At 45.0% G+C, this 23,602-nt stretch overlaps 3 protein-coding genes across 4 annotated transcripts in view; all 3 read right to left on the reverse strand.

Annotated features, from left to right (window-relative positions):
• COMMD1 (copper metabolism domain containing 1) overlaps positions 1 to 3,602 on the reverse strand; it is a 63,342-nt gene extending 59,740 nt beyond the window's left edge. Inside the window, exon 1 of one of the 2 annotated variants that reach the window (XM_064415026.1) lies at positions 3,366 to 3,602. In XM_064415026.1, coding sequence (XP_064271096.1) covers positions 3,366 to 3,557 — 192 coding nt within the window. In that variant the 5' untranslated portion in view covers positions 3,558 to 3,602. The remainder of the gene's footprint in view (positions 1 to 3,365) is intronic. The other variant, XM_064415025.1, reaches the window with a different exon arrangement.
• A 230-nt stretch (positions 3,603 to 3,832) lies between these two features.
• CRLS1 (cardiolipin synthase 1) lies at positions 3,833 to 9,297 on the reverse strand. Its single transcript, XM_064415024.1, has 7 exons — positions 8,965 to 9,297; positions 8,546 to 8,683; positions 8,014 to 8,143; positions 7,472 to 7,557; positions 7,044 to 7,112; positions 6,635 to 6,726; positions 3,833 to 5,133 (listed from the first exon to the last, which is right to left on the reverse strand). Exons 1-7 carry the CDS (start codon positions 9,244 to 9,246, stop codon positions 5,046 to 5,048), a joined length of 885 nt encoding a protein of 294 aa, XP_064271094.1. The 5' UTR covers positions 9,247 to 9,297; the 3' UTR covers positions 3,833 to 5,045.
• Positions 9,298 to 10,357: 1,060 nt separating this feature from the next.
• MCM8 (minichromosome maintenance 8 homologous recombination repair factor) lies at positions 10,358 to 23,585 on the reverse strand. Its single transcript, XM_064415018.1, has 18 exons — positions 23,223 to 23,585; positions 22,970 to 23,044; positions 22,582 to 22,664; positions 22,248 to 22,397; positions 21,769 to 21,872; positions 20,715 to 20,913; positions 19,949 to 20,034; positions 18,904 to 19,055; positions 17,875 to 18,073; positions 17,082 to 17,112; positions 16,660 to 16,800; positions 15,498 to 15,639; positions 14,698 to 14,893; positions 14,215 to 14,428; positions 13,360 to 13,569; positions 12,691 to 12,767; positions 12,012 to 12,201; positions 10,358 to 11,029 (listed from the first exon to the last, which is right to left on the reverse strand). Exons 1-18 carry the CDS (start codon positions 23,371 to 23,373, stop codon positions 10,937 to 10,939), a joined length of 2,493 nt encoding a protein of 830 aa, XP_064271088.1. The 5' UTR covers positions 23,374 to 23,585; the 3' UTR covers positions 10,358 to 10,936.
• Positions 23,586 to 23,602: the final 17 nt, after the last annotated feature.

Raw genomic sequence — 23,602 nt, forward strand, 5'->3', positions numbered from 1 at the left:
CCTGCCAGCTGGGCCAGTTCCCTTGTGAAGTGACCACACGTACACGGACCCAGAAGCTAAAATAACTCACATCAAAAGCAGTAAGAGTGCTTTGGGACAGTGCCCATGCACATTTTCATCACTGCAATTCAGCAGGTGCTAGCTCCAGTAAACATTACATTTCCCACCCTCCTAAAACAATGCTGAAAAGGGGGGAAAAAGAATAACTGTGGGATTAGAGTTTATACAAGAAAATGTATGCTGCAACACCAGACACTGGCTCTCCATCTCAGCCTTCCAGAAGTTTGGACAACTGCAAAGTGCTCTGGAGTTCATGACCCAGCCCACACATTTGAGGACTCACAAGGTATCCAAGGAGAGGGAAGAATGGCAACTCTTTCCCCTTATTAAAAAATGCAAGAAGTCATTTATTTTCCACCAGTTAGCAGAAATTGCTGGCAGAAATATTTCTGTTAGCAGAAATCCTTGCTGAAGAAGCAAAGGCCTTTATCCTCCACAGCTGAGGGAATCTTTCAAGTGTTTTTCTGCTCTGACTTTTCCCATAGGGGCAGGTCCCTGTTATGAAGCTCGAGTTGTCTCTTCCTTGTCAAACAGGGGTAAAAATGCTTTGGAAACCCCTCCTGAGGTCACAACAGCAGCTTCATAGGGACAGGGCTGCAGTCCCTAGCAGGAGGGTGACAATCTTGAGGGACAACACATTTACATGCTGGATATCAAGCTCTTATTGTTATTAATACAATATTATTTAGAAATATATTTAACAATATTATATATGCCTATATATTATATATTATTATAGAATATATAGTATTATATATAATATTATACAATATTTAATATTGTATATAATATATAACATTACACAGTATTATTTATACAGTCTATATACCATTCACATACCAGGATATTTATTACAGATAACTTTCTCAGTATTTGTCAAAAAAAACCCCAAAGAAACAAAACAACTTATAAATCAAATACCATAAAATATTTCTACTCCTCATGCTGTAATGTTTATTATTATTTAGCCTATGTAAAGTTTGTTCCACAGCAGAAGAGTGAAGGAGGACACTTTAAACCCAAGAGCAAAGAATCCCATTCAATAAACGCAAGAGGTTACTGCCACCAAAAGGAAAACAGTGGGATTACTCCACATGGGAAGGAACTATCACCGGTGGACTAATAACCGGTGAATTTAATTTACATAAGTAAATTAAACTTATGTAAGAAGCAGACAAATTTAGTGTTTTAATCAGGATGAAATAACCTCTGAAAAACCCAAAAAAGCTGGGGGTGAGAATTCACAAAAGCTGCTCTCGCCCAGCTTCTCAATGCTTTGCAGCCTTAAGGGACAAGAGGCTGGGAAGGATGAAGGCAGAGGGCAGAAAACTGTTAACAGAACACTGAAATCATACGGCTCTCCAGGGCCAGCCTTCCTAGGGCTTTGTCCTGCCTTCCAGGATACTCCACACAAGAAATTAGATTTTTAAAAAGTACATTTAATAAAGACACATGATTTCACTACAAAATAAATGTAGCATTTTAGGAAGAGGTCAGCTGCTTCATGCATATTCAGCAGATGGATGGGCAGCAAAGGAAACAGGTGGAAGAAGTAGATCATAACGACATCTTTTATAACCATAAACCCAGCACTACTCTGTATAATCCAGGGGGAGAAAAATCTCATTTTTTTTTACTGCTACAGTAAATATGACAGATTTTTTATTCATCCCCATGCTTTGCACAGGCGGAATGCAGAACGGCACTGGGAAGTCCTTCACCTTGTTTAAGCTCAGATCCAGTGAAAGCAAGAGGTGGATTTATGGTCCAGATCCATGTTTACTGCTTAGAAGACACCAATTACTACACCAATTAAGTCACGGGGCAATCAGTCTCTCTGCTTCTAGACTTTGTCATCCTGCCGTTTGCTCCCCTTCCTCCACCACCCAGGGGAAGAAGGAAAAAAGAAAACCACAAAAAGGTAACAAAGATTTTTTTCCCACAAATTCGTAATTTTCACCATCAAGTATCAAAACTGGAATAAATAAGCTCAGAAATTCACATGGCACTTGACAAGGAAGGGAAAAGGCAGATCTTGCAGTAAGTTTTGCTTCTTCAGGTGCTGAGGGGACACCAGCACCCAAGAGGTGCATCCAAAGACCAAGATGTTGTAAGCACAGAGGATCACTTTGGGAGTTTGCTGCAATCACTAAATACAGTGCTACACAAAAACCCTCCAGGTTTCAAGTCAGGGAGATACCAAAAGAGGAAGGTAAGTTTAAGCCTTCCTACTTCCAAAGCACAGTCCCAGGATCAACCTTCCCCCCAAAACTGGCAGGTGTGAAGGAAAGAGCGACCAGAAGGCCAAGGGGCTCTTTTAGGATGTTTTAGAGCACAGATCCTACAAGGATTCTTAGAACTTAGGTGTCACTTCCTTTTAAGTTACCCACAAAGCCCTGAAGGAATCAGTTTTTAGGATTCAGGAGCAGAATTCTTTAGGATTCAGAGCCCTGGGCAATGCCACTCACTGCAGGCTTCTCAGGGCACCACATGAATCTGATCATTAAATAAACGACAGAATCTTCGTAAAGGCAGAAAGCGAGTGACACCATCCTCATCAAATTCCAAATCTCCCGATTCCATTTAAAACTACCGACTACGTTTATAAATCTGGCCAATCCAAGCGTGCATTCACCCACAAGGTGGCAGTGGCCATGCAAGGATTTGCACCTGGAGGCTCCCGGAGCCACATACAATCCTCTTCACTTTGAACAGAGACCAAAAGGCTCTGTTACGGGGAAAAATACCTTCTCTCTTGCACAAAAAGCAAACTCTGTTGACTCAGTAAACTGGCTTGCCTCATAATTGGTGCGGCTTTTCTTTTCCTTACAAGAAAACTGCAGTTCTCCTCAGAAAGGAACAGGTTCGTGTTCCCACGAGCACAGACCGCAGATGTGCCGCCCTTCCCCTGCACAGCGCGGGCCGGAGGGGCCCCGGCTCCCGAGGGGCCCCGGCTCCCCAGGGGCCCCGGCTCCCGAGGGGCCCCGGCCCCGCACAGCCCCATCCCCAGGAGCCACACCTTGCTCTGGAGAGAATTGTCCGAGCGCTCCTTGAGCTCTGCCAGAGCCCAGCGCCCAGCCCCGCTCGGGGGAAGGACCTTTCGCTGACACCCAGCCACCCCTCCCCGGCACAGCTTCAGGCCGCTCCCTCGGGTGCTGTGCCCGCTCGGGGACGGAGCCGGAGCTGTCAGCGCGGGCTGTCAGGGCAGTGCCCCCGGAGCAGGGGGATGCCGGGCACCGGCGGGAGTGCGGCCGACGGAGCGGCTTTCCCCAGACCGCGGTCCCTTCCCCCCGCGCCGCCGGTACCTGCAGGAGGCCGCCCATCTTGGCGCGCAGAGCGCGGAACTCCTCCGGCGGCGCGTCGGGGTAGAGCTGGGCACGCAGCAGCTCCTCGGTGATGCCCGCGGTGCCGTGGAAGGCGGCCTGGGCGATGCCGCTCAGCAGCGCGCTCAGCGGCCTGCAGCCCTCGGGCGGCGGCGGCGGCTCGGGCGCCGCCATGGCGGGCAGGGCGCGTCCGCGGTACGGCGGCCGCGCGGGGCCAGAAACGCTCCCCACCCAAGCGCCAATGACATTCACCAGACCCCAACAGCAAGCAGCTGGGCGGGTACAAGAAATATCTGCTTTCTGAGCTGGTTTTTTCACGGAAAATACTCCTCTACTCATGTATTTTAAGGAAACGTCCAGAGGCTTTGCCCTCTATCCTTTGCTGAAAGATGCAGGGTTGACCATTAAAGACGGGGCCCGTTAAAACAAAGGTACTAATAAAGAGCAAGTGTTTTCTCTGTGCACAATTTTATACAAGTTTCAATATAAAGAAAGCATTAAAATGTTTTGTCTATACAAACACACTGTCACAAAAGAGACTGTGTGCTCTCCTACATAAAGTTTTCTTTGCTAATACAACAATAATACAGTGGTATTATTTACCTCCTGATTTCAGTCATTGAAACCCTTCATAGTTGCACTTTCTTATGACATAAAAGAAAAATCATATTGCTCACAGACAGAAAATACGAGTTTATGATCAACTTGACCTGTTCTGCCTTGCTCTTTCTTCAGTTTTGTAGGTAGAGAACAGGCAAAGAACAAGTCCTTGCATGAGGGGAGCACAGAGCACATCTGGAAGCTGGAGGTACAGGAAGAAGTAACAGCAAACACATCTAACATTTCTTCTGCTGTCTCCACTCATTTGGACAGTATTTTAAATGTCCTCTTCAGCCAGTGGTATTGGTATTAAACATCTTTAAAAACTTTAAAGGAATTTCTTTCAATCACTAGAAATGAATATATAGGATGAGAAACTGAACTCCATTTGGGTACAGACTCCTCACAGCACCGCTGACCTCTCTCAAAAACCCTGAGTACAGTTCATCATCGTTCATCTTGAAAAAGAAAAGGGAGCAGGGTAGGAACTCTTCATGGCTTATCAGTATCACCCATGGAATATAAAGCAAAATTTCTCTCTGCTTTGAATTTCTGAAGATACCATCCCTCGATGACATGCTTCCTTCTGCTGCAGCCTGAGGTGAGTCTTTAGGTGCTCATGAGCAGTGCTGGTTTACTGACTTGGGCTGAGGTGCAAACTTGCTCTTGTAATTGCTTTTTCTTCTCAGATCCCAGGGTACTCAGTGCCTTGTATGAATATGGCAAAACAAATCTGGTGCCAAGTGCGTGTCTTGACTTCAAAACCAGCATAAAATTACTCAGAATGCACATGGCAGCAGCAAGTAACCCGTGTTTTTAAGAATTATTTATTTGTTTTTGTAAACAACCTCATTTTTAAAGAAATTAAAAATACATCAAAAAGTCTGTCTCTACATATATACACAGTACATGTTCAAATTTCACTTCATTGTGATGCCATGGTTTAAGCAGAAAAGCAAAGAGTGCTTTGATCCAAACCTCAGCTGCAATACCACCACCTCTGGGGACACAGCACCTTCCTGCCTTTCCAGGAACACTTCCCCTTTTATCACCCAGACCACTTCACTTGTTCTTGATCACCTGCACAGTTTTCCTGCCGTAGTGGTAATAGCTGTAGGCAGATGTCACCGTTGTGAAAGCTGTGATGCACCTTTGGGGAAAAGAGTTCCTCTAAGTCATGGGGGTCTCTGGACAACATAAAAAGTGCCTTTTTTTTCTTTTTTTAGCATCTGTTGTTAACTACACAGTCAGGAACTATGCTCCACAAAAATGCAGCTGCAGTTTACAAGCTGAAATTCAGTGCTACGGGGAGGATTAGATAAACAAAGACTCTGCCATCCAGGGGTAAGCAGCATGCTTCAGTGTAACTGCACACCAGGACAAATTATCACCACACCAGCACTTGCTTTAGAGAAGGGAAAATAAAAGATTCAGCATTTGCAGCCTACATCACTTCTACCAGCTTCAGAACTGACAGATGTGAGAAACTATTCCTCGGCAGTGTGAGCAGGGAACACTGAAACCACTCAAGACTCAAACTTACCATTTTCACCAAGTCCCAAAGCTAAAGAACAAGTTCCTGCTTCAGCCTCTTTTGTTTCCCTCCCAGACCACAGACATCCCCAAATGAGCAGTGCTCCTCTGGCTGGAAGGCTGACACCACCCCCGAGGTGGGAGTGCCTGCTGCAGCCCTGCCTGTGCCTCTGCTCCCTGCTGCTCTGAGCACTCTGCCAGGGAGTTTCTGAGAGTATCCACAGAACAGCCTGGCAAATTACACCCAGAGGCAACTCTAGATTTTGTCTTACCACCAGGATAAAAAACCACAGACTGTTAAGATCAAGGTTCATTCATAGTTCCTTAAACACTTCATGGATTGGGTTGGTGGTTTTGGTTTCTTTGGTTTGGTTGGTTTTTTTATTTTCCTAGAAGACAAGTAACACTGGATTTTGCACTACTTTAAGTTACTAAGTAATTCTGACATCTGCTGTTCAGAACTCTTTGTTCTGAACTCTTGCCAAACAGCTCAGGAAAAATAACTGCACTCATAACAGCTGCAGCCAGCTGCAGTTCAGACTCAGCTCAGAGCTCCAGTGACAGCAGAAGGAACAGCATTTCTTAAGGAGGGAAGCTCCTTTATGCCTGTTCTCATCCCATTCCTCTCCTCCCTTCCCAAACTCTAGCAGGAATCACCATTTCTCCATGTGCTTTTCAAACAGGCTGCAGAAACCTGGATTTCGAGAGAGCAGGCACAGTATAAAGCAAAAATAAGAATGGCTATCATTACTGATCCCAAGGTTGCTTGTTCAAGGACACTTCTGGCATGAATAAATGAGGAATCCATGCAGCCTTTCTTCCTCCTTTTTTCTCCACTCATCTGAATTTATGTTTTGCCTGTATACACCATGCCTACCCCAAAGACTTGTTTCTAAGCTATTATTCCTGGATCTTAACTAGTTTCATTAAGTACCAGTAAATATCTAGTTTTCTGCTGTCAAATTTAAGACTAAAGGTGTAAAAATTCAGGCATATGGGCTTATTGCATCTCCTGGGCACAGAAGATTATTTGTTCCACACAAATTAATCTTGATTACCAGTTTCTTTAGGAGCACATTAAATTATCTGGGGAAAAAAAAAAGTAAGATATTAGTTACCATAGTGTCTGCAGATATATGCTGTCCACATAATTGAAAACAGGTGCTGCTAAAGAAGCCGCCACCAAAATCAGCTGAACTGCTGTGTTCATCTGAGAAAAGCAAAACAGCAACTGTGAGCAACATGAAGAAGTACAAGGAATACCAACATACACTTTTATTACTGCTTTAAGGATTAGTTTACATAAAGAAAATTTATTTAGAAACCTTCTTAAAATAAAGCATCTTACTTTCTCTAAATCAGCATGTGCTCTGACAGAGTACAGCTGAAAACCTTTCAGGATCTAGGTATAGTTGGCAGTATTTTGAAAGTGTACTCAGCAGCTGTGGTAAATTATCCCCACCCTCCAAACCACACAATGCTCCAAGTACCCAGGAGTTATCTTTTGTAACAAGTTATTGCTCTTACCTTGCTGATGAATGTTGGTTTTAATTGTGCAGTAGCATAACAGGGGTTAAAATACCTACTCAGTGTTCTCTGTTGGGAGAGAAAAGAGGAAAAAAATTACAGCTCTTGTACATTCAGTCTGATTTACCTGTTCACATGATAAAGAAAAGTCAACTGTAGCACTGAAGAATTACACTGCTCTTTGTAAGATTGATTATTACACATCACACACAGGAAAAAAGTTATCAGTAGCTCTGACTTATCTTTACAAACCGCATTTTATTAAAACACTGCTCTGCTCAGAAATCTATTTAGCAAAAGAACAAGCATTACATCTTGTAACCATCGAGTCTCAAGATGACAAATCTCTTGGTCACAACTTTGCCATTAATTAAGCTTATTAATGTATTTTTTGTTATGATGACACGTTTTTAATGCCGCGCACTCACCGGTGGAGAAAGAGTTTTGTATCGCACGTAAAAAACGGCGGCAATGAGCGCCGCATCCCGCAGGATAATCATGGAAGTCAGGGGAACTGCAAGACCAAGGCAACACCAGCCAGTGAGAAACTGTGCCCATGATTAAAGGTAAAACACAACCAAAAGAGCAGAAAATTAGAAGTGAGACAAAACAGCTACACTCAAATTCTCTTGAACGAGTTCTATGCATTACTGAGGATGTTTAACACAACTCCTGAAAGGGTTTAAGCTGAAGTCTTTAAACAATCCAGTCCATGAAAAACAACTTGACAGAGCTGCTATTACTGCTTTAAAGAATGAGCACCTAAAAAGGGCAGTCCATGCCATTTTGTATGTGGCAGCACTTGCTTTCTGTGGGGTCCCTTGGGAAGTGTTTATTGGGAGCAAAGGGCAACCCGCAAAGCAAGAGTTCCAAGAGATACAGTTTTCCTTCTTAGAAACACAAGAAACATTGCTACACATAAACTGACCTTCTTTGCCTAATCTAGAGCACACAACTGACATTTCCTCACCTGGGATAAGATTTGCACAAGTTAGGCTCACGTAGAGCACGCTGATGAGGATTTTATCCGCCAGGGGATCGAGAGCACTTCCCAGTGCTGATTTCTGATTAGCCCAGTTCCGTGCAATAAATCCGTCCAACTAGGAAAACCAAAATTCAGTAGCTGTCTGTTAGAAGAGTATGAACCAAAATAGCCTGTACATGCTATTTTAGAGAGGTATTTAATGAAGAGTTTAACTAGGATAAAATGAGCTTGTATCATTTAACAGTGCACAAGCACTGAGTGGCCAATGCCCACCCGGGGCTGGTCAGGGAGCCCTGACATTCCCCTTTCCTCCATTAGCATTAAGTCCCCTTCAGGCACCTGCAAATTCCCTTTGCAGCACCACAAAGGATACATACAGCATTCCTAGAAACCAACTAATCTAAAAACAAGTGTTTTGTCCGTTTCCACTCTACCCCGGAGTCTGTTTCAGTGCATGCCCACGGCATCCCCGTGAGCCCAGCGTTCCCAAAGCCTTTCCAAGCCCATGCAGACATACCAGGTCTGTCACGCCAGCCAGGACAAAGACACCGAGTGCGACGTTGAAATTCTCTTCAACAATCAAATAGCCTAAAACCGGCGCCAGACCCATTCTCGCCATGGACAGGATATTTGGGATGGTCCAGGGGTTTTCATACTGTAAAGAGAAGAAATAAAAACCCTTCAGGGCAGGAACTCAAAACCCCACCTTGGCACGTAACACAGCTTTAACCGCGACAAATACTTTTTCCGCTTAACTAGCCAGAAAGCCTGGAAAGTTCTGGGAAGCAGCCCGCTGCTTTCGCAAGGCACACGGCCTCGACCCGCTAAACATTAACCTCGACAGGAGAACGCCCCGCCCGCAGCGAGGGCCCCCATGGCGGGCCCGCCCCGGCTGCGACACCTGCTCGCCCGCCGTCCCCGCCGTCCCTCACGTACCAGCTCGGCGTAGGGCCCCGCCGCGCCGCGCTCCCGCCGGGGCTCGGGCGGGCCGGCCCCGCCGCTGAGGGGGCGCCAGGCGGCGGCGGGCGCGCGCAGCAGCCGCGGGGGCCCCGCGCGCGCGGGCAGGCACCACACGCCGCCGCCGCCGCCGCGCCGCGCCCCAGTCACCGCCGCACCGGGCCGGCCGCCCAGAGGCCTCGCTCCGCCGCCCGGCCGCCCCCGCGCCGCGCCGCGGAGGAGCCCGCAGGCGCCCCTGCCCAGCCAGGCGGCGGCCAGCATGGCGCGGCGGCGCGCGGGAGACGCGGGGCGGGAGGAGCGGCGCGCGACGGGCGCTGCCCGCGGGAGCGCGCGGCCTCGCGCCACCCGCCCCGCGGGGCCAGGTCCGGCGCGCGAGCCGCGCGCGGCGCGTGTGCCGCCAGCGCTGCCGGGGACGCGCGACCTTTCGCGGCGCCTTGCGGCGGCCCCGCCCCTCGGCCGGGCCGCGCGCTTTACGGCAGGCGGCCGGGTTGGGAGGCCGGGGAAGCGCTGCCCGGTGCTGTCCCGGTGCTTTCCCGCCGCATTCCCGGCCCAGGCTCTGCCCCGCCGGCCCCCGGGCGCGGACGGCGATGGCCATGGCCGTGGCGGCCCGGTGGGCGGCTGCCCGGCTGATGCCGCTCCTGCTCACGGCGGGGCCGCGCCGTTGTCGGGCAGCCCTTGAGGGAGGAAGGGGAAGTTTGCTTTGCCCCAAGGAGCTCCTCAGAGCGCGGGTGCTCTCCGGTGCTCCGTACTTGCCTCTGGCCCCCGCTTGCCCGCGTTTACTTGGGCTGAAGGAGAAACGGGAATGAGTTCACTGTTCCAGGGGCAGTGTTGTCTGCTCCTGAGGCGCGTTCCTGTCCCCAGCCCTGTGCCAAGCCAAAATCCGTCTCTAACACCTTTTCCCTTTAGCTGGTAGAGCACATCTTGCCCCTTAAGAGCTCCAATACAGAACTATAATTTTGTACTTAAAGCATTTCATCTGGCTGACCAGTTTTCAGTTCCAAGTATATTTGGTCCTTGATCTCCTTTAAATAGAAACTGAGGCACTAAGTTTCAGTATTTCTGCTTTCTTTTTCATCTATCGTATCTTACATAAGAATTGAAAGAGGGGAAACAAGAACCAGCACTGCAGTCCTGATTTTTAAAGTATATTTTTCATAGGGAGGGCATGTTGGTGTTTGTGGTTTTTTAATTCTCACACTGAAAGCTTGCCAGCTGCTATTTCATTGCACCAGACCTTGGTTCTGATTTCAAAGTCAGGAAGCATTCAGCACTTCACCCGTGGTTCTGTGTCAGGAACAGTTACACAGGAACAAACAGAACCTGTTGGTGTTACAGATCCTGTAATGGCCATTAAACAGCCTTGAACAAATCATATTTCTCATATATAAAGTTTAATGGAAGTCAAAATCCCATCCCTGCTTTACAAATTAAGTATTGTAATAAGGATATTTTCTTAAATCACACTTGGATCTCAAATAAACCTTGGCTTCAAAGACCATGTTTCAAAGCAGAAAATCGAGTCAGTTTCAGAAAAGTGTCATTTGGTAACAGCTGTACGACAGTGTTGTCAGAACCTTCTGGAAACACTTCTAGACTTGAAATGAACTACAGTGCTGGAGGTACAGCTGGTACCATCCTCTCAGGAAAGACTTCTGGGTCCAGCATCTCATTCAGAAGCAAAGCCCCTTATGGCACTGTAGCAGCACAAAACCACACCTTCCACTCCTGCAGGATGGTGAGGTCCCATTTGGAACAGAGAGCTGTGGGATGAGCCAGGCAGCAATGCCAAGTGCCAGTTTGTCCTGTTGCAGCTTTCCAGTTTAATTTTCTGCAGGGGAATCTCCAGCCCAGCAAACCCCAGTGCTGTGGCAGGAGCTCAGCTCAGGATGTGCTGCAGGTCCAGCACTCCAGGGGGACAATCAGTCCAAGGGAGTTATCACAGTGACTCTTCTCACATGGTCTGGAGCTGATAAACTCTTGAACCTTTCTTCAAAAGATAACCCTGATCATTTAGGGATCCAATAAAGCTTTCAAAATCAGTTACCTGGGAAGATAAAGTCAAAAATATCAAATTGGAGAATAACACCTGATGTAACCATTTGAAAGAACTTAGTGAAATAAAGTGGGCTAAGAACAGCTCAGTTTCCTTAGCAAACTCTTCACCTACCAGGAGGTCTCACACCATCAGCCCCCTGCTTTCTGCTTTAGTTACACACTGTTTTTACTGCAGTGTTACACAGAAGCAGCACTCTCTCCCTTATGACATGAAGAAAAGTTGAAGCTATATATGTGTAAATTCCAGTGCTGAAACAGAAAAGCAAGATTTCTACAACTCTCCCTGATTTCCAGGTATAAAACTTTGAATGGGCAAAAATAGTCTATATATGAAGGGAGAATTAGAGTTAAATAAATTATGAAGGGAGAATTAGAGTTAATTAAATTATCTTCAATAAGTAGTTGATGGAGCAAAAATTAGAGTTAGCTATCAATAGTTCTGTTTGGCTGAAGCCCCCACAAGTACAGAATGCAAATCAATTACAGGGCAGAAGACATTTGTGGCCATGTGTCTTAGAGGATGTTCCTTTCAACATACAACTTCAGGATGTCTGAAGCAGGAATGAAAACCTGAAAGGCATATTTAATCCAGAGGAGGTGATGCAGAAACATCATTGCACTGCTGAAATAGAGCACAGACACCACAAGTCTGAACTTGGGAACAAAAATAGGTGTGTCCTCTGGGGAGGCAGGAGTGCAGCACTGAAACCACCATTGCCTTTCACAGATCAACCCAGGATCTTGCTCAGAACCAGCCCCATCAGTCGAGTCAGCCCTTGGCAGTGCAAGGAGCTGCTGTTGCAGACAGCTGTGGGGTCAGTGAAGCTCACAGAGACACTTCAGGAGCTCAGCTCAGCCCAACAGCAGAAAGGTTATTTCTACCTTTGCTAAGTGACACAGAGAGGTACCTTTGCCCCTCTCTTTGGCAGTGAGAGCTGTGGGTGGCCTGGCAGCTGCTGAGGGGGGCTCACCCTGAGCTGCAGCTCCCTGGCGATGTGGCGCAGCTGCTGCAGGTCGAAGAGGTTGTTGTAGGTGCTCTCAGCCACGCTGCTCAGGGCAGACACGAAGCGCTTGGCCTGCGAGCGATTGCTCATGCCAGAGCCGTGCTGGGAGCGCTCGAAGTCCAGCTTCCCAAACTCATCCGAGTAGGTGCCCAGCATGCTGCAAACAGGTTGCACAAAGAGATCAAAGCCTCACCAGGAGATAAAAGCAAACAGACATGGATTTGATTCCTGAAATGTGACTGCTCGAGAGAACTTTCAGAAACCACGTAGAAAACCAGCCCCTATCAGGGCACTCTCTAGGGAACTTAGACTAAGCATTCATCCAAATCACTTTTGAACTTCAATTGTTCACCTGCACCAGAGAGTACTCACAGGGGAGAAAAAACCTTTCAGCATAACCTCATATGTGCATTACTGTGACTCCCAGAACCACTGTGACCACACCACTCACAAGCCTGAGCAGTTGTATTTGACTTAGGGCTGCTGGCAGCTTTTAAAGAGCAGCTAACAAATCCAAATAGCAATATCATGGGCCTAGGCTTGATGAAGTGATTCCTTCACTGTGTTTGAATATGTAAAGAAAAGAAGTTTCAAATAAACAGCACTGTGATGCTTTTTTTCTTTTTAAAGCAGTATTTTCTATTACCTGTATTTCATTATCTCTATTACATCCTCAGCATCTTCCTTGGTAGACTTCTCTCTTAATTCCAGCCTTGATCGTGCCTTAAAACAGAAAAAGTATCTCACAAAGGTTTAAGATATATCATAACTGATGTGAAAAAGGGCTACAATCACTCCACAAGAGCTACAAGAACAAATTTCAGGAGCAGAGATAGAACCTAAGCCTACAGGATTAGAGGAATATTTTTCTGGTTTTTGTTAGTGTGTCAATGTGTTCTCCTGCATACTTGCACTTTTAGGCTGTGGCATAGAGTTCATTTGCTTTTTAGCAGTGCAGCCTTGTGAAGTAGCAGATCACAAATAGTGTTGTTAAGGCAGTGTTAGGGAAAACAGAAGCAATCTAAGTTCAAGGTGGGCAGCAGTTGTTCCTGCCTGCAACAACTTTTTCTCCTTTTGGGGAATGTGATAGATTCTATTTCCATCTCCTCAAGGGTGTTTTGCTTTATAAGAAGTTTTAAGGAACAGCAGCTCTTAAGCACTTCTAAGCCTGATGCATTCTCACTTTTTTTTTTTTTTAAACAAAACAGAAAAAGCATAGTGGTGAATAAGCTGTAAAAAAATTATAGGATTTGGGCAGTATCTCAGGAATAACCTCTTTGCTTTCAATCCCTTAAGCATTCCAGCTTGCATTTACCTCTGTCAGTCGAATCAGGGACTCCAGCTGCCTCGTGGTGATGGGGGTGCTGTCTGCTCCTTGGTTCTGCTTCCGGAGCTCAAGGTAGAACTCCTGGAGGACTTGTGCAGCCTCTGGAGATAAGCTTGGGTGCACGTACTGCCGAGCGTATCCGACGTACTTCCTCAGCAGCTGATGGGGAATGGCATCAAAGTTTTCTCCTGTTGAGATCTAGCACCATTACAAAGAGTTAAATTTCTGTCAGAATTCTAAACAATAAAAAATTTAATACCAAACATCATCTTTATGCTTTATCTGGTGAAGTCATCATTATAAGGGCTTTGGTGCTTTGTATATGAAAGGTGCACTTCAAATCCCCACACTATGCTCAGATATGTAAACACACACACTTGGCCATTTCAGAAAAAGCAGCCAAGGGTTCTCATCTGCAATGATAGGAAGTGCCCAATAAAATTTGTTATAAAGTTAAATCACCTCTCAAAAAGAGAAAATCCCAATTCCCACAGCTCCATAGAAGATTAAACCGTCACTGCTGATATCCTGTTTCCAAAAGTGCATGGGTTTACTTCCAGTAGGAGTATTTCTCCCAAGACCTGGCATTTGACAACATCAGCTCTCAAAGCCATCACTGAAGTCTAATGAGAAACATGCTTCCTCTCCTATACTTCCCAAATCCACGGAGCTGCAGATGCCCAAGGATTTGCTTCCACACTGCTTTATTTGGATTCAGCACTCCATCACAGATCATGTTATACCAAATCATTACACCCAGCCCACGAGTGTATCTCCTTACTGCAACCCAACACAGATATTTGCTCAGAGCAGCTCACGCAGCAGCCCCAGGAGCAGTCCCACCTTCAGCCTGTCGAGCAGGGGTCGGTGGGAGGTGGCCTGGAGGACAGAGTGCTCCTGGGAGCTGGCGCGGGTCACCAGGGCGCTGCTGCAGGCGGCGCGCCGGCCGGCCCGCATGGCCATCACGTGCTCGGACAGCAGGTGGTCATGGTCCTCGTTTGGTGTGTCCAGCAGGATGAAAACCAGATCAAATCTTGACAGCAGAGCACTCCCCATTCTGGAGGAAAGACAAAGAACTTGGAGTGCTTGGAGAAGTGGAAAAATTATAGCAACTCTGTTCCACTTCAAACACAGGTAAAAGATCCTGTCCTGCTCGTTCAGAAAAAAGTACAACAGCAATTTCTGTCTCAAAAGCCACTAAAGATTATTAAAGTTTGTGTTCACACTCCAAAATTCTAGAAAGCGATTGTACACCAGCTACAAGACTGCCAGAAGCATCTACTCCTGAATGTGAATTATAAAAGCAGCATTTCAGAAAGGGCTCACTTTAGGTTCTCAGACACTGTTTTGGCTTTGTTGTAATGTCCTCCAACGGGGTTTGCTGCAGCAACAATGGATGTCCGAGCTGGCAGACTGCAAACAATGCCAGCCTTGGCCAGGCTGATGCTCTGCTGTTCCATGGCTTCCAACAAAGCCTGGTGCTGGTTTCCCATCTTATCAAATTCATCTATTCCACAAATTCCTGGAAGCAATTAAAACAGGACAAAATTTATCAGACAACACATTAACTGAAGGACAGCTGTGTCCTATAATCTAGTGCTACATCAGAAGTCCAGCTTAGAACCCTAGGGGCTGCAGGAGACATTGGAAAATCTCCATTTCAGCCAGCTTTGTTTGCATTCCATGGTAATGCAACCAAACCACTACGAACTCAGCCTGACTTGGGGATGCAGCATTTTGGGGATTTGTTAAGATGATGAAACAAGCTTTTTAAAATAGACAACATATCTCAAAAGCAAATCCTTTTTCAAAACCAGTAAAAGTACAGAGCTGGCATAAAGTCAGACCTCTGAACAAAAAAAATCCTAGTTCTTTGACACAGAAGTCTGGTATATGAACTGGAGAACTGAAGTTTCCCTACACTCTAGGAAAGCAGGAATTACCCCCAGAGAAGCCACTGGAGAAGCTCAGAGCTTCCCATGGTGTGGAAGCCCAGTATCATACTTCATATAAACATTTTTAGTCCACAGTTAGATGAGCACTTTGGCTTAGCTGAGATTCAGCAGCACACACTCTCCTGTCCCTTACATATGGCTATGCAGAACCTGTGGCATTCCATGGATTACCTTGATCTCCGAGCACTAAGGCACCAGCTTCCAAGGCAAAATCTCCAGAAGTGCCATCTCTGGAGAGTGTAACAGTCAGGCCAGAGCTGGTGGAAGTATTACCACAAACATACACACCTCGAGGAGCGATGTTACACACGGCCTAGAAGAGAAACAAATACTTTTGCCTTCCCCAAAGTGAAGAATTTCATAAGCCTCATTCTAGAGAAACAATTAAAAGCAACCCCAGATTTGTTTCTTTCTACTGAACATGGCCCAACAGTAAAGCTCTAACTCCTTGCAGCTCCAAGACACATACTTCTGCAAAGCAGTAGGAGTAGCTTTTCTTGGATGGTATTCTTTTTCAAGTAACAATGTGAAAAAACATTGTTACTTGAAAAATGTTACTCTATGCTGTGAGTCCTCATTCAACAAAATGAAAATAAATTTAAAAATTTTGTTTGTTAAGATGCTTGCATGCAAATCCATTACTTTGGCTAAGTGCAAATCATATCATAATGCAACAGGTCCACATTAGAAAGACTTTTTAAAGAAGGTCTAGGTGAATACTGTCACTCTTTTACTTCACAGTAACCATGGAAAGAGACATGGAATTTTAAAATCATTCCATTTAAGGAAAAAAAAAATCTATTACTAATTGTCATAGTCATGCAGAAATGCTTATTGAGATTAAAACCCAAACACAGGATCAGGTCCCTTTCCCAAAAAGATCTGTGCTAGCAACATAGAAATAGGGTAAGGAATGGAAGTAAACCTCACAGGAGGAGAGTCACAGGGTATCTGAAGTTGCATTTATTCAAAGATAAATTACTTTATGTCACAATGGACCAGCTAAATAAAGACAGGAAGGAGTGAAACTGCTCACTGAGGAAAAGGGTTGGTGACAAGAACTGTAGAAGGGCAGGACAGCAAGCCTGTAAGCCTGTCCTTGAAAGCCCATGGGCCTGACCAAGGACACCTGCTGTGGTGTTTCAACAGGCTCCCTGGATGGCAGGAGAGCCCTTTGGATACTCTCCTATACCTGAGGCATCCCACATGGAAAGATAGCTCCAGCAAGGCTCAGTCAACCCTTTGGTCTCAGCACAGTTATCCTACCATGGCTGCAAGTCAAGATAACAAGGAAATAGAGGAAAACAGAAAACAGTAATAAAGGAAACCATACTTGCAACATTTGACTTTTTCCTAATCCTGGATCTCCAACAACCAGAACATGTGGATCTCCTCGCACTGGGATTCTGTTCTTGTCATCCACAAACTTCTGACATCCTCCAAACAAGGCCAGGGCCAACCCTGCCTTCACAATCTGTTGTGGTAGAGGCCAACACTGGTAAGCATTCCACCGTGGTGGCCAGCACTGACAGCCCCCTAGAACTGGCTGCAACAACCTTTCCTTCAGGATCACTGAACTTCGGGGTATAAGGCTGCCACTGCCCTGACACCAAGAGACTGTGAGCCACAGTCACCTGTAAAAACAGTCCCTGCCCCCTGCCCCTGTCCCAGATAAGCTTTGTGAATCCTTTAACCGTTGAATGTGGCATAAACATTTCAAACTGGAATTACAAGTAGAGTTTTTAGATGACTTACCTCATGGCCATAGATTGCAGGACAAAGAGAGCTGAAAAACAAAGCACAAGGTAACATAAGTGGAAGACAAATAATGTATTACTAGAAATAATCACTTGTCCTCTCTCTCATCACAGAACACCTCAATAAACATAATTTTTTTTGGATAGCTGTTGCTGAATTTCCATCAGAAATCAGCAGCATCAAATTTCTTGAAATTTTTGCATAAGCAGAAATGACTGAAACAAGAAAAGCTTTTCACTTGAGTCCCCCACAAAGACAAAGGAGAGCAGCTTCCCAGTGGTATCTGTGCCTGTTCTTGTCTTAATCAAGTAACTACCTGTAACCCTCCTTTTAAAGTGCTGGGTTTGTGTTCCTTGACTCCCTGGGAGGACCTGAGGGACATCCCAGGTAGAAGAGTGCTTTTCAGTCTGAACTGAGGGCCTTTCACACCTCTGCTCAGTCCTTGCACCTCTTTCCTCTACTGTAGAAAACTGGAGGACAAAATGGTACTTGTAAGTTGAATTTACACGGTGAGGAACAAAATTAACTAATTGTTTTTCTACCCAGAGCTTTCTAAGGTTAAACTAGAACATAGGAAACTTCTTGAATTTCTAAACTGCTCCCAAAGTCCCAACATTCCCACTGCAATACCTCCCTCCTAAGTCCCTTGCTCACTGCAGTTTCTTACATCTCTGTGGTTTCTATTGCACCAGACTCAGACATTTCACAGCTTGAGGAGAACATTTGTCTGAAGGTGGCCACACTCATTCATGACTAACCCTAGATCCAGTCTAGGTCTGATATAACTTACTTCACAATGAGCCTGAACAGATTTTCCTCAGCTTGAATTTCTTGGATAGCATAGAGGTCTTTAAGAGAAAACTCCATGAACGATCTCTGAAAGGTCTCATCATCAAAATTCTTCAGTTTTTGTCCTTTACTGTTGCTGACAGAATTTGCCTCAATGTACAGTAAGAACATGCACTTGTCGTTCTTATTTTTAGAAGCTCCTGTTAGAAAAATTGAGAAAGGATGATGAAGCATTTTTTCTATTAATAAGTACTACTTATCTACTATCTTATCTACAAGTGGCATAGAGTAATTCAGAAACATCATGTACAGCCATGTTCATATTTAAGTACTGAACATCTGCACTTGGTAAAATTGGTGCAAAAATACGTTTCTAGGTACATTTGTGCTTTTAAGTTCCCTTATGTACACAATACATATTTTCTTGACTTGGAATATACGTGTCTAGAGAGAATTTTGTCCCAGAATAAATAAATCTTTCCAGGGATTTTAAATTATATTGTTGTTGTCAAAGAAAAGTTGAATATCAAACGTTTCCACTCAATATTTTGGGGGGAAAAAAAGATGCATGGTGTGGAAGCATTAAACACATAGTGGAGTAATTATCAATTAAGAATGAATCATTTTCTATGTAGACTGATTACTGAATAGAGAATGAAGTCTCAGAGTAAAACAGTTGCAGTTATCTGCAGTATATTCTTTCAGAGCAGTGCACAATATATTTCTTCACTTGGGGAAAGAAAAGGAAAAAAAGAGTTGAAAAATTTCTCTAGGGAGGCTGAGATAACTCTCCTTCACAACAGTGTGACAGTTCTCTTAATGCCTGAAGGAGATACTAAAGAGAAAAATTTAAGCAAATAATGCCCTAAAATAACTCTTCATTGTAAAAGTTTGGTAGCTCCCAAAGAAATTGACACTTTATGGACTTATGGTCCGAGAGCTCCAGTTAAGGGGAGTGACTTGTTCTTGTGTAAGCACTACCAAAAACCCCCACTGTAGAAAAAAGGAGTTCTCAGATGCTGCACTTCACCTTCCTCAGTGCTTGCCACCTTCACTATGCCTGTGACTGTGACCATGTCCCCTGGGACACAGCTGTCCACGAGATCCTGGACCAGCTCACACTCGATGGTGCGCGGGATCCGTCCTGCTTCCCGCTGGTCGTCTGACATGAGCTCCTGCACCCTGCAACACACCAGGGCAGCTGGGCACCACACTGCACCTGCCAGTGCAACTGCAGCACACAGCTCCTGCAGCTCTGGGCCTCTGCTGCAGGTCACGCCTCACTGCATGGGTATAAACCATGCAGAAAGCCCAGGAATGCAGGAACTGTGAACTCCGAGTTGAAATTCAGATTTTCTAAAACTGATGAGCATGTTCATGTAGAAATAAGTACAGGACATAAAGTAAAAGGGACTCATAAAAAAATGAAGAGCTCAGACATTATAGCCCCCAGGAATTCTTAATAGATATTGCAACTCTGGAAAAGTGCAAGGAATTTCTCAGACTATAACAAGAAGAGTAGCTGACTCTCTGGCTGTGAGAGTTCCAGCTCTGGCTCTGCACCTGGAGCTCGGAGATTCCCTGGAAGCCAAGCCAAGCTCTACCGAAGAAGCTGTGATGAACAGCGCCCTCTGGAGCTGCTAAGACCACACGAGTTTTTGCATGAATATAACTTCAAACTATGACTTTTAACCCTCCAGTTCACTTCCAGCTCATTCAGGCCAAGTGGCACAGCTGACCAATGTAACCTAAAGGGTTTTTCTAGCTGACTTACAGCTCGTTAAAGGGAATAATTAAATCATACATGCAATTAGAAATTATTGAGAAATGCAGCAAAGAGAACAAACTGAGCATCTCTCCAAGAGCTCTGTAAGGGCAGAAGGAATTTCCACAAGACTGTTACAGGGTGGGTTACAAAGTATACCAGCACTTGGGTAAAACAACTGCTTTGTGATACAAATGTTGGAGAGTGCTTGCTGGAAAAGAGAATGATTGTTAAAGTCACACAGTGTAACATGGGTTGAGCCATCCTGTCACTTTTGGAGTGTCCTGTCACATCACATTTTTGTGCTTACTTGACAGACTGCCAGTCCACTGTGGTGGTCAGAGGAGAGCTCCTGTCAGCTGTGAAGGACCGGCCCCGGCACTCGGGAACAAGGCACTGCAACAACAGGAATTCTGACTCATTCCCAGCCTTTTTAATGTCCTAGGGTGAAATTGTCTTTTTTTTTTTTAATTAAATAAGGAAAGCAAAGCAATAAAATTCAGCATCATTCCAGGAAAAAAGACAATTAAATTAGGGCTACAAATTAGGATGTACATAATTAATGAGGATCTATCAAGCACAGACACCTGAACTCTGACTCACAGCTGTTAGAGCAAACACAGCAGCACTGTGTGATCCCCTCAGTGAACTGGTCTGAGAATAACCAGGCAGTGTCCTATGTCCAATGACTTCTTAAGTCCAGATAATAAAAGTAAAATTAAAATAGAAATTCTAAACAAAAAAACAAACAATGTAAGCATAGAAAACCACCACATCAAGGTGGAAGGGTCTTTTTAAGCACAACTGGTGAAATGGAAATTAAAAGAGATAATATTTTTTCCAGATTTCAGGGAGTTTCTATGTATTTTTTGTTACATATCCTGTTCCAGCAGCATACATTTTTTACAAGTAACAAGGGTCTGAAGTAAGAAAAGTTGCATGGTATGCTTAATTATTTTTCAATGCGTCAGTTATTTAACCCAGCTTTAAAGACTTTTTTTTCCCTTTTAACACTGGTGGTGCTGCTTTTTGTCAAAACACAACAAAAAGCATGAAGTTCAGTGGTTTTGGCTCACCTTGGTGGGAAGGGTGTACTTGCCATCAGGGAGAGGAACACCCTGCACATCCCCACAGGCAGCACAGACGAAGGCCAGGTTGGTGCACAGGGGTTTGATGTTGCTCACCCTCACCACGGTGCCACGCAGGGCGATGTACTTGCCGTAGCAGTTGGCCCTCACGTTTTTCAGCTGGGTTAGAGGCTCATAGTTGTACACCCTGCATTAGCACACAGAAAATGAGGACAAAAATAACCCCCAAACTCATCCAAACACAGACAAAAAATGCTACTCCCAATTAAAAAGGGTAAAATCCAGAAAAAATGCTTAGAAGTATTTTTTCGGCAGATCCATGGTACAGTCTTTGATTCTTGCTCTAGAAAGCAGCAGAACATTCAATATTCTCACAGGAATCAACCTCAACAGCCTCCAACAGTACAGTTTGTTTATCCAGTGACACCTCTGGCCTAGCAATACATTACTTTAAGATCATCCATAACTGTATCTTCCCATAGGTTCAGATAAAGCCTGGAATTTAGACTTGTGACACAGAAGGACCAAAGTTTTATTATGGCTTTGTTGCCACCAGCAGGGAATTAAAAACAATAATAAAAAAGAAAATAAAATTTAAAAGATAACAAACTCCAATAGAGCTTACACACCTAGTTCCCTCAGACCCTTGAAGTGTGAGATGCCATTACTTCTGATAAAGAAAGTTCTAAAGACATGTTTCATTAAAAACTTCTCCAGTCAACAGAAATCTAAATAATTGTGCTTTTAGTCAATAGAATTCTATTTATACAATAGTTATTCTACTTATAAGCCACTTCTCTACTTACAAACTTTTCTAGTTCAAGCTGTTTGTTCAGCTTATAAGAGGGTTTCATTTCACTTTTTTTTTCACAAAGTCATGAAGTCACAGTGAAGAGAAAAAGCAGAATATAGTGTTCTGGAAAAAGCTTCACAGAGCCCAGTTTTCCCACAAACACATGAGCCATGCATGGACAGTGGCAAGGATTAGCCAGGAGGCCAACAGCTCTTCCTTGGGAAAGGAGAAGAGCCCAGCAGCCCTTACCTGGCATGGATGAGAGGCACGTTTATGACAGGGTCCCCATGCAGGGGCAATCCCTCCTGCACCTGCAGCGCTGCCGCGTGCCTCTCCAGGTCCTTGGTGAGCACCTGCCAGCAACAGCAAGGGAACACAGATGAATTAGAGCTCCCAACAGGGAGAGACACAGGAAGGGAACACAGATGCCCACAGAAATTAGAGCTCCCAACAGGGAGAGACACGGGTGTCAGAACTACATTTAGTTTTAGTCAGCTGCTCCAATGATGAATAAGAAAAATGCACCAAGACCAAAGCAACTTCAAAATGTGATTTTGTGGGTCGTACAGGAAGAGGAGAGATTAAAGGATCTGAGTTTTAAACAAACTGTAATTTGAAAGAAAGAAAAGCACAGAGATGTGGGGTTTATAACATAATTGCCTCTAAGTGTCACTGATTATTTTTTGTTGTGAGGGTTCTGCTTCCATGCATGAGAACCCCGTGTTTACCTGATGAATTGCCAGACCCATACACTGCAGTATTTTCTGAGGCATGTCCCTTAGTTCAGCAGATATATTTGGTATTGATTTAGTCAGCTCTCTGTCCTGGATTAGCTCCTTATAATCCACGAGAATGCTTCCTTTTCTTTCTATTTCATCCTGGGAAACATCATAAATGATAAAATACACTTCAAATTAGAAGCAAAACACTCAAATTATGTCCTAAATTTTTCAGGTCTCTGATGGAGGCTACTTTTGATGGGAAAAAACCACTAAAAATCTGTAGTGTTCTTGTATCAACAACAGGTTGTTGGGGTGGGATATGTTTGGCTTTGTTTTTTACCTTGTCATAAAGCTCAATGCGCTGCATGAAAAACTTTTCAAAGGCTTGGGTCTTCTGGACAAAAGGAGACTTGTCATTGTAAACTAAAAAGAAACACACCACTTTAGTGACAGAAATAATTCTTTCCACTTCACAAAATACATAAACAGGTAATTTTTCTTCTATTGTTTTTCTGCACTGCAAAACTAAGGAAGATAATAAATCTCCACAGCATCCACAAAGGTTACAGTATATGATAAGAGTGAAGTCTTTATTGTATTTATGTTTTTATATATGAAATGTTGGTTGTTCTTTATTGAGCTTATAACGCTACTAACACTACATGTAATCAATTCTCGAAAAAAATTAACTTAAATACTTGCTACATGTAATTTTGGTCCAAAAATACCTTCAGAGAAATAAAGTTTCCAGCCCTTATAGGGAATAAATTGGTCCATCGTTGATTGGACTAGTCGAGATTTTGCTGGGGGAAGAAAAAAAAAATAATGCGGATTGAAAGAATACGGACAGTGAAATTTTGCAGGTTTTATTCTCAGTGATTCTTGTGACCACAGGAGACAGACAGCTGTAATCGCCTCGCACAGTGCGTCAGAAGAAAAGCATTATGGCTTCAGAAAGCAGAAGCACAGGGGCTGGCTCACCAGGTTCGGGCATCCTTTTGGGCTCTCCCCTCTGTCCTCTGCCTCGCCATCCTCCTCCTCGCCATCCTCCTCCTCCTCCTCGCCATCCTCCTCGCCATCCCTGGAAGCCTCTGCCCCGGGCGCATCCCCGGCCCCTGAGGTCCCTGCTCATCTCCCGCTGCCGGCGCCACTCCGACAAGCCGAGCTGAGGAGACAAATGTTACCAGAAGACGCTTAATTGACACCAGTGCTGTTTTGCAGAGCGGGCCCCGCGGGAGGCAGAGCCCTTCTCCCCTCACAGCGCCGGGGAAGGCGCGGAGCGGCCCCGGGGCCCGCCCGGCGCTCGCCGCCCTCAGCGCCGGCTCCCGCCTCCCGCGCCGCCGCACTGCGCATGCGCGCCC

This window comes from Passer domesticus, chromosome 3, assembly GCF_036417665.1.
Source record: "Passer domesticus isolate bPasDom1 chromosome 3, bPasDom1.hap1, whole genome shotgun sequence".
Lineage (NCBI taxonomy): Eukaryota > Metazoa > Chordata > Aves > Passeriformes > Passeridae > Passer > Passer domesticus.

Coding starts and splice junctions, on each gene's coding strand:
- MCM8 (XM_064415018.1), bottom strand. CDS start 23,373: ATGAGCAGGGACCTCAGGGGCCGGGGATGCGCCCGGGGCAGAGGCTTC. Junction 18,074..18,903: donor GGTGGCAAGCACTGAGGAAG/GTGAAGTGCAGC, acceptor TTTTTCTAACAG/GAGCTTCTAAAAATAAGAAC. Junction 14,894..15,497: donor CTTAGTGCTCGGAGATCAAG/GTAATCCATGGA, acceptor AATTGCTTCCAG/GAATTTGTGGAATAGATGAA.
- CRLS1 (XM_064415024.1), bottom strand. CDS start 9,246: ATGCTGGCCGCCGCCTGGCTGGGCAGGGGCGCCTGCGGGCTCCTCCGC. Junction 8,144..8,545: donor TGGCTGGCGTGACAGACCTG/GTATGTCTGCAT, acceptor TGGTTTTCCTAG/TTGGACGGATTTATTGCACG. Junction 6,727..7,043: donor AACCAACATTCATCAGCAAG/GTAAGAGCAATA, acceptor TGCTTTTCTCAG/ATGAACACAGCAGTTCAGCT.